The 12827-nt window shown below is 42.5% G+C and overlaps 1 protein-coding gene across 1 annotated transcript in view; it reads left to right on the top strand.

The window, feature by feature from the left end:
• The window catches only part of ITCH (itchy E3 ubiquitin protein ligase), a 111647-nt gene that overhangs the window by 88202 nt on the left and 10618 nt on the right, over positions 1-12827 (top strand). The window contains 7 exon segments of the mRNA XM_077459148.1: positions 593-688; positions 6846-7020; positions 7121-7184; positions 7348-7432; positions 10192-10320; positions 10749-10821; positions 12739-12810. Coding sequence (XP_077315274.1) covers positions 593-688; positions 6846-7020; positions 7121-7184; positions 7348-7432; positions 10192-10320; positions 10749-10821; positions 12739-12810 — 694 coding nt within the window.

Raw genomic sequence — 12827 nt, 5'->3', positions numbered from 1 at the left:
ATGCTGCTGCTGATGCAAGCCTTACTTCAGTGGCAGCAAAAGGTTAGTCTAGATTAAAATGGCAAGTCTCATCAATAAATGAGGTAGTATTTTTGTCTCGCTAGTGGTCTGTGACTCCTAGCTTTCCTCCGTTCCAGCACAGCAGCCTCTGCCAGTCACTTTGGCACCTAACACTTTTGGGAGGAGTGTTGTGTGCTTGGAAGGAACCACAGCCTGTTGAGGGACACGTTAAGCTTCTTATACTTATGAAAGTGTTAAATTTCAGTGAGGCAGTAGTGCTAAAACAAAGGGGAGGTAAGAGACAGACTGCTGAAGAGTGCATTTAAAACTACTTGTATTGCAAGGACCTCTCCATTTTGGAGATGCCTCTAATATTTTCAGTTTTGGTTAAAGGGACCTTTCCAAAAAACGACAGATGGAGCAAAGCCTAAAAGTGGTCAAACCTTTTGATTTGGGATGGATTTGGGACTCGTAAATACGAGCAGTTTCCTACACACCCTGAATAAATAGGTCGTTTTTTTATTTCTTAGAATGTGGCATAGTGAGCTGCATACTTTGTAGTGTTTGACTGTTTTATTTGTGTTTTCCACAGTTGGGAGCAGCGTGTAGATCAACACGGACGTGTTTATTTTGTGGACCATGTTGCAAAAAGAACCACATGGGATCCACCAGAGCCTCTTCCCGCTGGGTAAGTCTCTGCATATACAAAGTATTATTTCTCAACAGGCAGATAAATGCCCTTTTAATTGATTTTTCTTTTTTTTTTTTCACATTTTATTACCCATACAATCCCATGGTCTGCTTGGCAATATCATACTTGTTAATTTTTTTTCTTTTTTTTAATTGGTATACAATCAATAATACAATGGTGGCACAATTTCATTCAGCTATAGCAGTGGCCTCCAGATGCAAGCAAATCTATTTGGCTTCTTTGCAGTATGCCTCAGAACCTAAAATGCTAGGGCTTCTGTATTGAATTCAAATTTACAGAGGGCCGGTCAGTAAAATTGTCTTCCAGCAGAGGTCCGAGCATCATGTTGGTACCCTTGGCACCTTTTCGCATGTGCCAAACTGCATGTTGCTGCAGGACCATGCAGCTTGGTTCTGCATGATTTTGGGAAAAAAAGGTCAACTTATTTCTCAGTGTTTCTTTTGGGTAGTGCAGCCCATTAAAATGGGCCGACCCTACCCACAATATATGCACCTAACGAACATGCACAGATCTGAACCCATTCTTACATTGGTGTCCTCAGTTCCCACTGCACATCAGTCTCCTCCCCCTTCACATCAAGATCCCCACTTGAGTGTCCTCAGGTCCCCCTTTAGATCACCCACTCTACCCCTTTCACAGTAATGTTCTCGCACTTCTTGACAGCAACCCCCCAACAGTGCTGTCCTCTGCCCCTATTTACATTAGCCCCCCCAATCCTCCCCACAATACTCCTCACCCCCCCCCCCCCCCCCAACAATACTGTCCTTATTGCCCCCACTTTACAGTCCCCCGCCCCTACATCACAGTCCTCAACCCGCCACTTTAAAGGGGTTGTAAAGCTTTGTGTTTTTTCACCTTAATGCATCCTATGCATTAAGGTGAAAAAAACCTTGCACTCTTCTGTTTCCCCCCCCCCCGAGCCCCCGTTTTACTTGAGCCCCGAATCTCCGTGAGAGTGATCACGCGTTGCTTTCTTCCAGCTCTTGTGGGCTCTTCATTGGATGATTGATAGCAGCGTAGCCATTGGCTACCACTGCTGTCAAATCAATGATGGAGTGGGGGGGGGGGGGGGCGAGTGATACTCGACGGCTATGGCCACCGACTGTATCACAGGGGAGCACACCCACAAGCTTAATCCCCTTGGGAGAGCGCTTCCCAGAGGGGGGTGAGCTCTTGCAGGGAGGAATCGAGACAGCTGCCGAGGGACCCCAGAAGACGAGGATCGGGACTACTGATATGATTGCCCCCGTACACCCAAATTTGAGGACTGACTAACTCAAGTAAATTCCTCTTTGCTTAAAGAAAAACAAATATTTAAGCTTCGTGGAAGTCCACTCAAGTTTGATAAATTATGGGAACCCTGGTTACAGGCTCCAATGGCCTTAGTATCACTAAGGCTCCTACCATGTGAAATACAGGTTGGGAGCGTTGGTGGATTGTTGGATCAAGGAGGTATGTAATAGGTAGTGAAACACTGAAAGCACCAGGGTTTTTTTTTTTTTTTTTGTGGTAAATGGTGTACTTCTCACATTATTATAGTTTTATCAGGGTTAAAGCAGTTTCTGTCCAATGTTTTCTATGCTACACATCTACGTGGCTGCTTTAAGACTTATTTCTACTGATAGTTTTTCTGTGTATGATGGGCAAATGACCGTTAATAACAGGAAGCTGTGCATGTACTGTTTATGGTATATTTTTAGTTGGTGCATTTTTATTTTTTTACATCAGGGGACACAGAGCCATAGTAATAACTATGTGGGTTACATCGGACCATCAGTTGCTGGACACTGGCACACCCTTAAGGTGTGATCTTCCCCCATATAACCCCTTCCATTACTGGGAGTCCTCAGTTTTTTCGCCAGTATCTAAGGTTTTGGGCACTTGTAAGGATGTGTTGTACTGAGCTCCACGGGCAGTAATCCTTTGATAAGAGCCAGCCATCCTGACCGGATCTGTTCTGATGTCTCCGTAATGGACTAAATGAATTGTACCCGGGCCTCATCTGAAGACGCTTGCGAATGCTTTAAGAGCTGGGTCCTGGGATCCAGTACTTTTTGGTAGTAAGGCCAATAAAAGTTTACTTGCAGGGTCTTCTCGCAGGTCCAGGATTGTAGGATAACTTGAGTATTCCTGAAAGTTTCCCTTTAAGGTCTCGGAGCCTACCGTGAAGGGCGAAGATTGTTTTTTTTTTTTTTTTTTGTTTTGTTTTTTTATCTCTGATAAACCCTGCTGCGAGATAAGGTAGGGGAGATTTTCTCAGGAATCTCTCCTTCCATGTATTGTTGTTGTGTCGTGTCGTGTCGTTTCTCTGTCACCACTGGAGGCTGTAATGAGTACTCACCATTCTGACGCTGGAAACAGCAGAAGCTCCACTCTCCTCTCCGTTCAAGCCAGCTCAGACCCTCGGGTATGAGGGGGGGGTCGGATCACTTCCTGGGCCCCCAGATTGGCGTTTTTTTTGTCTGATTGAATGCCAGCCAGCTCTTTTTCTTTAACAAAAAAAGTTTTTGTTTTTGTTTTTTTGCAAGCCGCGGTCACCCGCCATGATGCCCCCTCTTGCCGCCCGCCATGATGGCGGCGCTCACGCGGGAGATTCAACTTTCCTGTTTGGAAGAGGAAGGGGGGGGGCTGTTTCCGCCCTGGGGGGCGTGGCTAAGCGGCGTCATACACCGGCCACACGTGTAGGAAGTAGTTTAGAGCTCTGCAAGAGAAGCTGCTGCCATGGCGGTGGAGGGACAGAGCAGAGTGGTTGCTGGTCAGGTTTGGTGACACAGGCATCTCCCATTACATTGTACTGTATAGCTAGAATTAATAGCAGTTATTGTACTGTACTATAGCCTAGCAAGTGAAACATTCTTTTGCTGGTACTGCCTCTGCTTTGTACTGTAAGCTATGAGTTTATGTATTTCATGCAAACAGGTTTTTTTCTTCTACCATTTAAGATTATTGCTATGATGTCTCTCCATAGTAGGACTAAACATGGCAGATTCCCATCTATTCCTCTGTGCCCTTTGGAGGTGCAGGAGGCTGGGGATCAGGTAGATCTTCCCAAATATTGGAAGATCCTTATTTTTCCTCTTTGGAGGATCCTAACAGGGTGGGAGTAGCCGCACAAGTCAGGTGTTCGTCTACTCCCTTTAACCCTTTTGTTGTCTGCAGCACAGGCTCTTGAGTTATCACCCTCTAATAGGGTTCATTTGAACCTCCCCCACCTGGGGATGTTTTTCCTATTCACGCATAGCTATATATTCTGAATCGGTGATATCAGAGATTCCCTAGGTGGAACAGGGTTTGTTTGTTTTTAAGGTCCCAGAGCCAGACAGAGAGGTAAGACCCATTCTAGATCTCAGAGATCTGAATCAGCACTTGAAAATCCGATCCTTTCATAATTCGGTTGGCTGTGTCCATCCTGCAAGGAGGGGAGTTGCATATCTCCATGTTTCAAAGTTTCCCGCTTACCAGAACTTTCTGCGGTTTAAAATATAATTTTTTTTCAATCGTGGCACTGACATTCGCCTTAGCCACAGCACCACGAGTGTTCTGAAAGATTCTGGCACCTACTTTATCCAGGTTAAGGGCTCAAGGCATAATGGTCCTAGCCTATTAGAAGATCTACTTTTAATAGATCATTCAGTCTCAGGTCTGAAACCAGAGTCTGATCTCAGCTGTAGATATCTGAAATCTCTAGGTTGTATTCTCAGCCTAGGAAAATTCTCCTTAAAACAATCAAGGAAGTTACTTGGGGTCTGGTTATAGATACCATACAGAAAAAGGTATTCTTACCCCAGTCGTGAATCCGTTCCATTGTAGGATTAATTCAACTTATCAGGATAAAGGAAAATTCCTTCATTCGGCTGCAGGAGATTTTTAGGGGAAATGGTGGCCCCCTTCAGGGCCGTCCCTTACGCGCAGTTCTATTCAAAGACTGCTTCAAGACACCATCCTGTCGGTCTGGAATAAAGAGGATTCAGGCCTAGTTTGTTTCCAATACGTTTGGCTCCCGACATAGGTCAGAGCCTAAATGGGTTGTTATCCAGCAAGAGGGAAAATCTTTATTCTGCAAGGTGTTAACATATGCCAGCCTTCTAGGCTGGGGAGCAGCCCTGGAAGAAGATACTGTCCAGGGGAGATGGTCCAGGTTAGAGGACCCTGTCTATCAACTTTGGAAGTTTCAGGCAGTACATCTGGCCATAGAATCTTGGCGGTCAGATTACGGGACTGTCCTGACAGGATTCAGTCTGACAGAGCCACGGCAGTTTACATCAATCACCAGGGGAGGCACGAGAAGTCGTGCAGCCCAAAAAAGAGGTGAATAATGTTCTACATTTGGCAGAACACAACACTCCTTGCCTATCGGCAATTTTAATATTTCAGGTGTACTACTTGAGACTCCAACAATTATTTCCGCGAGTATGATCTCTTCACCCCGACATCTTCCTAGCAATATGTCAGATGGGGTACTCCGGTCATGGACTTATTCGCGTCCAGATTCATTAATAAGGTCGACAACTTTATGTCAAGCAAGGGGTCCGCTAGCAAGTGGAACAGATGCATTAGTCTTCCCAGGGGATCAGTTTTCAATGATCTATGCATTTCCTCCAGCCCTGCTACTTCCGCTCCTTCTCCGCAGGATTAAGGGGGAACAGGAGGAGGCGATTTCTGGTGGCCCCAGCCACGCTCCAGAAGATCTTAATTTATTGAGATCATAAAGATGGCAGTAGGAGTTCTTTTGCCATTATTGCCAAACCTTCTTGCACAAGGTCTGGTATTTCATCCTACTTTACGGACAAGGAGTTGACTGTTGAATCTCACTCTATAAAAGATCGTGGGTGATCTCCTTCGGTAGTATCTGCTTTGACTAATGCCAGGAAACTGCCTTCCAGAATCACTTACTATAGAATCTGGAAGGCATAGGTTTCTTGGTATGGATCCAGGGGTTGGCACCCCAGGAAGTATGTCAATAGGCAGGATTCCTGCATATGGGATCTGAAATGAAGCTGGCCTTGACTTTTATCAAGAGCCAGATCCAGGCTGTGTCCATGTCTTTTCCTATGGCCTCTTGCTTCCCACACTTGGTGCGTAGCTTATTCAGGGGGTAACACGGTTTATTCCCCCTATCAGGGAACCTCTAAATCCTTAGGATTTAAGATTGGTCTTTATCGGCTTTTGTTAAATCAGCCGTTTGAACCTTACGAGAAATTCTCTTGGTTCTTTGACAAGAAAGATAATCTTTTTTGCTTGCCATTTCTTCTGCTATAAGAGTATCAGAACTAACAGCTCTGTCTTGTAAGAGCCATATTTCATCATGCGTAAGGATGAGGTGTTTTTTTGTCCTCATCCTGAATTCTTACAAAAGGTGGTAACAGGTTTTCATTTAAACCAAGATGATCTTCTACCTTCTTCCTCCCCAGAAGCCTTAATCTGGGGAAGAGAAAGCACTACAGTCTCTTGATGTAGTAAGAGCAATCGGAATCTATTTAAAGGCGACCACTCCGGTTCGCAAAACACAGGTTTTGTTTGTACAGCCAGGGGGTGCAAGATTTGGACAGGCAGCGTCAAGATCCACTATTTTCCAAATGGATTTGTCAAGTGATTAAAGAAAATTCTTTCTTCTCATATTAAGAGCACACTCCTCCAGGGCGATTAGTGCCTCTTGGGTGGTGCATCATCAGGCCTCTGTCTCAGATCTGTAAGACCGCAACTTGGTCTTCTGTTCAGACGTTTATCCGATTTTATCAAATCGATATTAAAGGTCATGAGGATATTGCCTTTGGGCACAGCATATACTGCAGGTTGCAGTATGAGTCCTCTGGCCTCCTGTTTCCTTGATTCTGTCCCCCCCCCCCTTTCAGTTGCCATTGCTATGGGACATCCCACATAGTTATTACTATGGCTCTGTGTCCCCTGATGTACATCAAAGAAAAGGATTTTACAGCAGGTAAGCTGTTATAAAAATCCTATTATTTATAGTCTTTGTTGTTTTTGGTTTGTTTGTATTGTTTGAAAAATGATAAAACTTTCAATAAAAAGTTGTTTAAAAAAAAAAAAGAATTACTAGTTATATAGCCAAGTAAGAAAAATATGTTTTGTCTGATGCCCTTGGCTTACATGTGCAACAAACTTTTATATCTAGGTGGGAGCGACGTGTAGACCACATGGGTCGGATCTACTATGTTGACCACATAACACGGACTACCACATGGCAGAGACCAACTATCGAATCTGTTCGCAACTACGAACAGTGGCAGCATCAACGAAACCAGCTGCAGGGAGCAATGCAACAGTTCAATCAGCGTTTCATTTATGGGGTAAGTATCAGCAACATTAACTGTATAGGGAACATTGATGCTTTGATAACCTATTGTAATCTTCACTTCACTACTAACGAGTTCTTTTTTTTCGTTTTAGAATCAGGATTACCAAGCACAGAACAAGGAGTATGACCCACTGGGGCCATTACCTGGTGCATGGGGTAAATATCCTTTTAGATAGAGATATATATATATATATATATATATATATATATATATATATATATATATATATATATATATATATATATATAATGGTGCTCATTTATCGAAACACTCTTGGTTGCTTTTGATCACCTTGTGACTTGTCTTTGATTGTTCTAGAAAAGAGAACTGATGCCAATGGCAGGGTATATTTTGTGAATCACACAACGCGGACAACTCAGTGGGAGGACCCGAGGAATCAGGGGTAAGTCCATGAAACTGAACAGGAAATGCAGCCAAAGACCAATGGAGGCAGCAGCTTTGGGGGAAATTAAAATACACATATCAGGAGAGAATGCCAAAGGCGAGCTTTGCTTTGACCTTTCCTTTTTATAACATTAGTTGCCCGGCTGTCATGCTGATGCTCTGGCTTCAAAGCTGTTAGTAGTCACTTTCACATAGACTTGTAGTTTTGAAGTTGTTTTGCAGCTTATTCAAGCAGCTTCATCAAATCTGAAGAAGCCGGTTTGTAAAGCTTTGTGAATTGAGCCTGTTGCATTCATGTGTATCTTAAGCCAAAACTTTTTTTTCTTTCCAAGTTTAATTTAGAACCCTGGTTTAGAAAACCGGTTCAAAAAAATGCACCCATTTGCTTGAATCGAGCTACAAAATTAGCTTGAGATATGAACCACCACCATAAAGAATTATTTTAGTTTTTCTCCCTGAGCGTTTTGGAACTTTGAACTTCGAGCTATAAAACGCTTGGGTATGAATGGGGCCTCGTTTTATTATTTGTTGGTCCTAGTGACCACTGGCACTAAAGTTAACCACATTACAGACCGGAAGATTTGTCTGCTTAATGACCAGACCATTTTTTGCAATACGGTGCTGTCTCTTTAACTGACAATTGCACGGCTGTGCAACGCTGTACCCAAACGAAATTTACTTTTTTTCCCCCCACAAATAGAGCTTTCTTTTGATGGTATTTGACCAGCTCTGCGGTTTTTATTTTTTGCGATATAAACACAAGTGACAATTTTGAAGGAAAAAAAAAACGATTTTTTACTTTTTTGCTATAATAAATACCCCCAAAAGGCTTTAAAAAAAAAACAAATTTCTTCCTCAGTTTAGGCCAATATATATTCTACATATATTTGGTAAAAAAAATTGCAATAAGCGTATATTGATTGGCTTACGCAAAAGTTATAATGTCTTCAAACTATGGGAAAGATTTATGGCTTTATGGCCTTTTTTATTTTTTTTATTTTACTAGTAATGGCAGTGATCTGCTATTTTTTTAGTGGTACTGCGACATTGCAGTGGACAAATCTGACACACTTGATACATTTTTGGGACCATTGACATTTATACACCGATCAGTGCTATAAAAAAATGCACTGATTACTGTGTAAATGTCACTGGCAATCAAGGGATTAACTGTGTTCCCTAGTTTGTGCTTCTAACTGTATGGGGGTTGGGACTGGGGACTGACTGGAGGAGACATCCTACTTAGTAGGAACAAACGATATGTCTCCTCTCCCCTGACACAAATATCTGTCCCTGCTCTCGTGTATGCAATCGTGAGTGCCGAGCCGACGGTGATCACTCCCCGCGGGCCATGCGCATTGGGTTCCCTGCCATGCAGCACGCTCCTCCTGGCAGCACCCGCTAATGTCCTTAAAGGTACAGATGTGCCCATATGGCGATTCGCAATAACGTACCACTTTGCCAATGTATATAGGTGTGAGCCAGTCAGCAAGTGGTTAAGGGAAGAGTTGTCACTGAAACCAGAATAGAATGCCCTCCAATGGGTGAGCACTTGTTTCCCGGTGACAACTAAAAGGGTGATTTAAAAAAAGTTCTTCCTCTTCATGTTTTGTCTCTGGCACGGGAAGATAAAGGAAATGGGACACATTGAAGGGTTGTTTTTTTTTTTTTTGGCTCTACACTTGAAGTATAACTTATAGGCAACACTTTTTTCATTTTCACCATCTGTGTTTCATTGCAGAGATTTCCCTTCACTTCCTGTCCCATAGCTAAACAGGAAGTGGTAGAAAATCCCTGCAAATGAAGGGAATTCTTTGGGGACCCCCAGGTAACCAGAACTAGTGTGCCTATTGGAAGATTCCTCCTCTATTATTTTTCTGGGGACAATCCAAAATTTGTGATTTTCTTTTTACTTTCACTTTCAATGGTTATGGTAAACAGGACAAATAAGGTGAATCTCCCTATTTGGGGACACAGACGGCAATAAAAACTGACAGGTGTTCTAATCTTTCCACTCTATCCAAAACTTAAAAAATGTGGCCTTTAGTTATACTTTAACCAGAGCATGTCTCAGTTTTGCACATTATCTTCTATAGCAGTGATGGCGAACCTTGGCAACCCAGATGTTTTGGAACTACATTTCCCATGATGCTCTGGCACTCTGCAGTGTAGTGGAGCATCATGGGAAATGTAGTTCCAAAACATCTGGGGTGCCAAGGTTCGCCATCACTGTTCTATAGGTTTTGTAGTTTACACCAGCATGTTGTAGTGTTTTTTTTTTTTTTTTTTGGACAGATGGTAAATAAATTTGGCTGCAATTTTGGATACATATATTTTTATTTCCTAGGTTATTAGTAATTGTAATAAAAAAATGCAATATCCTGTAATTTTATTTTCTAATGCCTGGATGTAGATAATTTGCACACCCCCCATATATTTTAAAATCTAATACCTCCAAAAAGTCTCCTGAACAAAATCCAGCGCAATTATTTTTTATTTTTTTAAGGTAGTAGAATTGTGAAGGTCAAAGTGAATGTATGCACTTTAATTTAGGAGACCTTTTAATCCCCTTTCGAAGCATGCAGCTCTGCCCAAACCTCCATATGAACACAAAATTCTCTGACGACATATCTCTTCCAATGTAAACGCAAAGCTGTGCTGGCAGACAAGGACATAAAAGAAGGGGAGAAATATATATTGTTTTATTAAACGTTTACACTGGTATAGCATATGAGCATACTGATTTCTGTATTTCAGGCAGCAGAATGAAAAGCCATTACCAGAGGGCTGGGAGATGAGATTTACAGTGGATGGTGTCCCCTATTTTGTCGACCACAATAGAAAAACCACCACCTACATTGATCCCAGGACTGGAAAGTCTGCCTTGTGAGTATGAGATGGAGAATTCTTACCAGGGCTAGGTAAAATACCTCTAAACCCAAGAAGAAAAATATAAAATCATGCAGCATGCCAGCGCTTAGATATGGTAGTTTCATTCTTTTTTTTTTTTTCTCAGGCTAGGGGTAGAACAGTGCTGCACCTGCATAGGTACAGTACATCAGTGAGTAAGCATTGTCACCCTAGAACAGGATGGGTCATGCACTTTTTAATATTGAATTAATATTTTTTGAATGCTACACCCTATGTTCTTAGGCACAAAATATGTTTAAGTATTCACATGCACGTTTAAAGTTCCCGTCTTAATTATACCCTATAGTTATTAAATTGGAAATAAGTCAGTTGAATATTAATGTGTGTTCTTTTTATTTTATTTTTTTTTACCCATTGTCGCTTCTCCTTTTTTGTCTATGCAGGGATAACGGGCCACAGATTGCATATGTGCGAGATTTTAAGGCAAAGGTGCAATACTTTCGGTTTTGGTGTCAGGTAAGTACACATACCCACTGAAAATTAATCTAAGGCTTCAGTGATGTGTTCAAACACGTAACTTTTCAAAATTATTTGGCTAACCTCTGGCATTATAAGTCAGTGGAGGTGCTGTATTTATTAGCTTTTTCCAGTTTAACATTGGGTGGTTCTGTGTTTTTTTCCAATGCAAAGCAATACATTTTTTGGCATAGAAAAAAGGAGATGTAAAAATGCTTTTAAAGCTGAACTCATTGGTGGCCCAGCAGGTTTAAAATGCTGACCCTAGTATGGAGCCTGTAATGTTTTGCAAAGTTCTCTCTACCTAACAGTGGAGAGAACTTTATGATTGGCGAAGATATTTTGACATTTTAATTGCAAATCTTAGCACTTTATTAGTTTAACCCAGCATGTAGACTGAGTATTTAGCCTCCATGTATGGGACTCCGGCTTTTAGGTGCTCTGCTGCTGGCAGCCTGTTAAAATATGAGAGGCTGAAAGCTGCTGCGGCTTGCCTGTGCTCAGAGTGGTACTAATGTTCAGGGCAGTATGCGCCCAGGGAGGAATGCTCAAGATGCAGACTGCTTAGAGTCCATAGAGTTTAAAAAAGCTCTTAGCAGTGGGGCTTGATGGTGTATCTGTGTCCTCTGCCAGCACCTAAACATCAGTCTCATGCACCAGGGCTTAAACACCCAGTGTGCTTGAGGATTTTACAGAACGTTTGTTTTGTTTTTAGTCAGCTATTTGTTACCATATTATTGCTTTATGAATGGACCCCTTAGTGTCAGACACATTTTAAATGTCAGACCCAAGGTGATCTTTCAAGCTTTACCACTTCAATACCGGGCACTTTCTCCCCTTCCTGCCCAGTACAATCTTTGGCTTTCAACGCTGTCGCACTTTGAATGACAATTCGCGGTCATGCAATGCTGTACCCAAACTAAATTTTTATAATTTTCTTCCTACAAATAGAGCTTTCTTTTGGTGCTATTTGATCACCACTGGGGTTCTTATTTTTTGCTAAACAAACTAAAAAAGACCAACATTTTTGAAGAAAAATTATTTTTTTCTTCGTTCTCGGTTATAAAATGTAGTTTTCTCCTTCACTGAATTGATGGGCATTGATAGGCAGCTGTGATGGGCACTTTCAGGCGGCTGTGATAGGCACTCATATGGGCACCTACAGCGGTTTCTGATGGGGCACTGACTGGCAGTTGATGGGCAACTTTTTGGCAGCTGTGGTGGCACCTCTGGGGCTGTGCTGATAATCAATGTGCTGATTATCAACACAGGTCCCCCCCCCGACAGGGAGAGCTGCCAATCGGCTCTCCCTTTCAGTGTGAACCGAGAAATGCCGTTTACTGGCACTTTTTGGTTCACGAGATGATCAGCTGTGATTGGACACACAGCTGATCACGTGGTAAAAGGCCTCTGTCAGAGGCTTCTTACCACGATCGGAGATGCGGCATGTCAGACACACTTGTGGGCACGCCAGGCATGTTATCCTGTTGGATGTCATATGACGCCCAGTCAGGGTAACGGAAACCACTTCCCAGCCATCAATTTGCTATAGGCCGGGCGGGAAGTGGTTAAAGTGATTGTAAAGGTTTGTTTATCTTTTTATTTTTTTTAACACAAACCTCAAGGGTTTTACACAGAGCGTCCCTGATTCTCCTTCTCTGGGGTCCCCCGGCGGGGCTCCTCCTCCACATCGAGAAATCCGCTTTCCATGGGGCCACTCATGCGGCGCTCCTGAATCCAGCTGCTGTGTCCTGAGACACCAAAGCCCCCAACGCCCCCCCCCTCCCACCCCCACCTCAAGACTTTACAACTCCTTTAAAAACAATTATATTCTATACTAGTCATAATGTAACAAATCTTTATATGCTGAATGTGCTATTACAGAAATCCATTTAATATTTATGTATTATTTTTTAGCAACTGTACATGCCACAGCATGTCAAGATCACTGTCAACAGGAAGACTTTGTTTGAGGATTCTTTTCAGCAGGTATGTGGCCACTTGTT

Source organism: Lithobates pipiens, unplaced genomic scaffold (genome assembly GCF_037356315.1).
Source record: "Lithobates pipiens isolate NorthernLeopardFrog02 unplaced genomic scaffold, aLitPip1_a1.2 Scaffold_28, whole genome shotgun sequence".
In the NCBI taxonomy this organism is placed as follows: Eukaryota; Metazoa; Chordata; class Amphibia; order Anura; family Ranidae; genus Lithobates; species Lithobates pipiens.
This window is presented reverse-complemented; position numbering and strand designations above follow the sequence as displayed.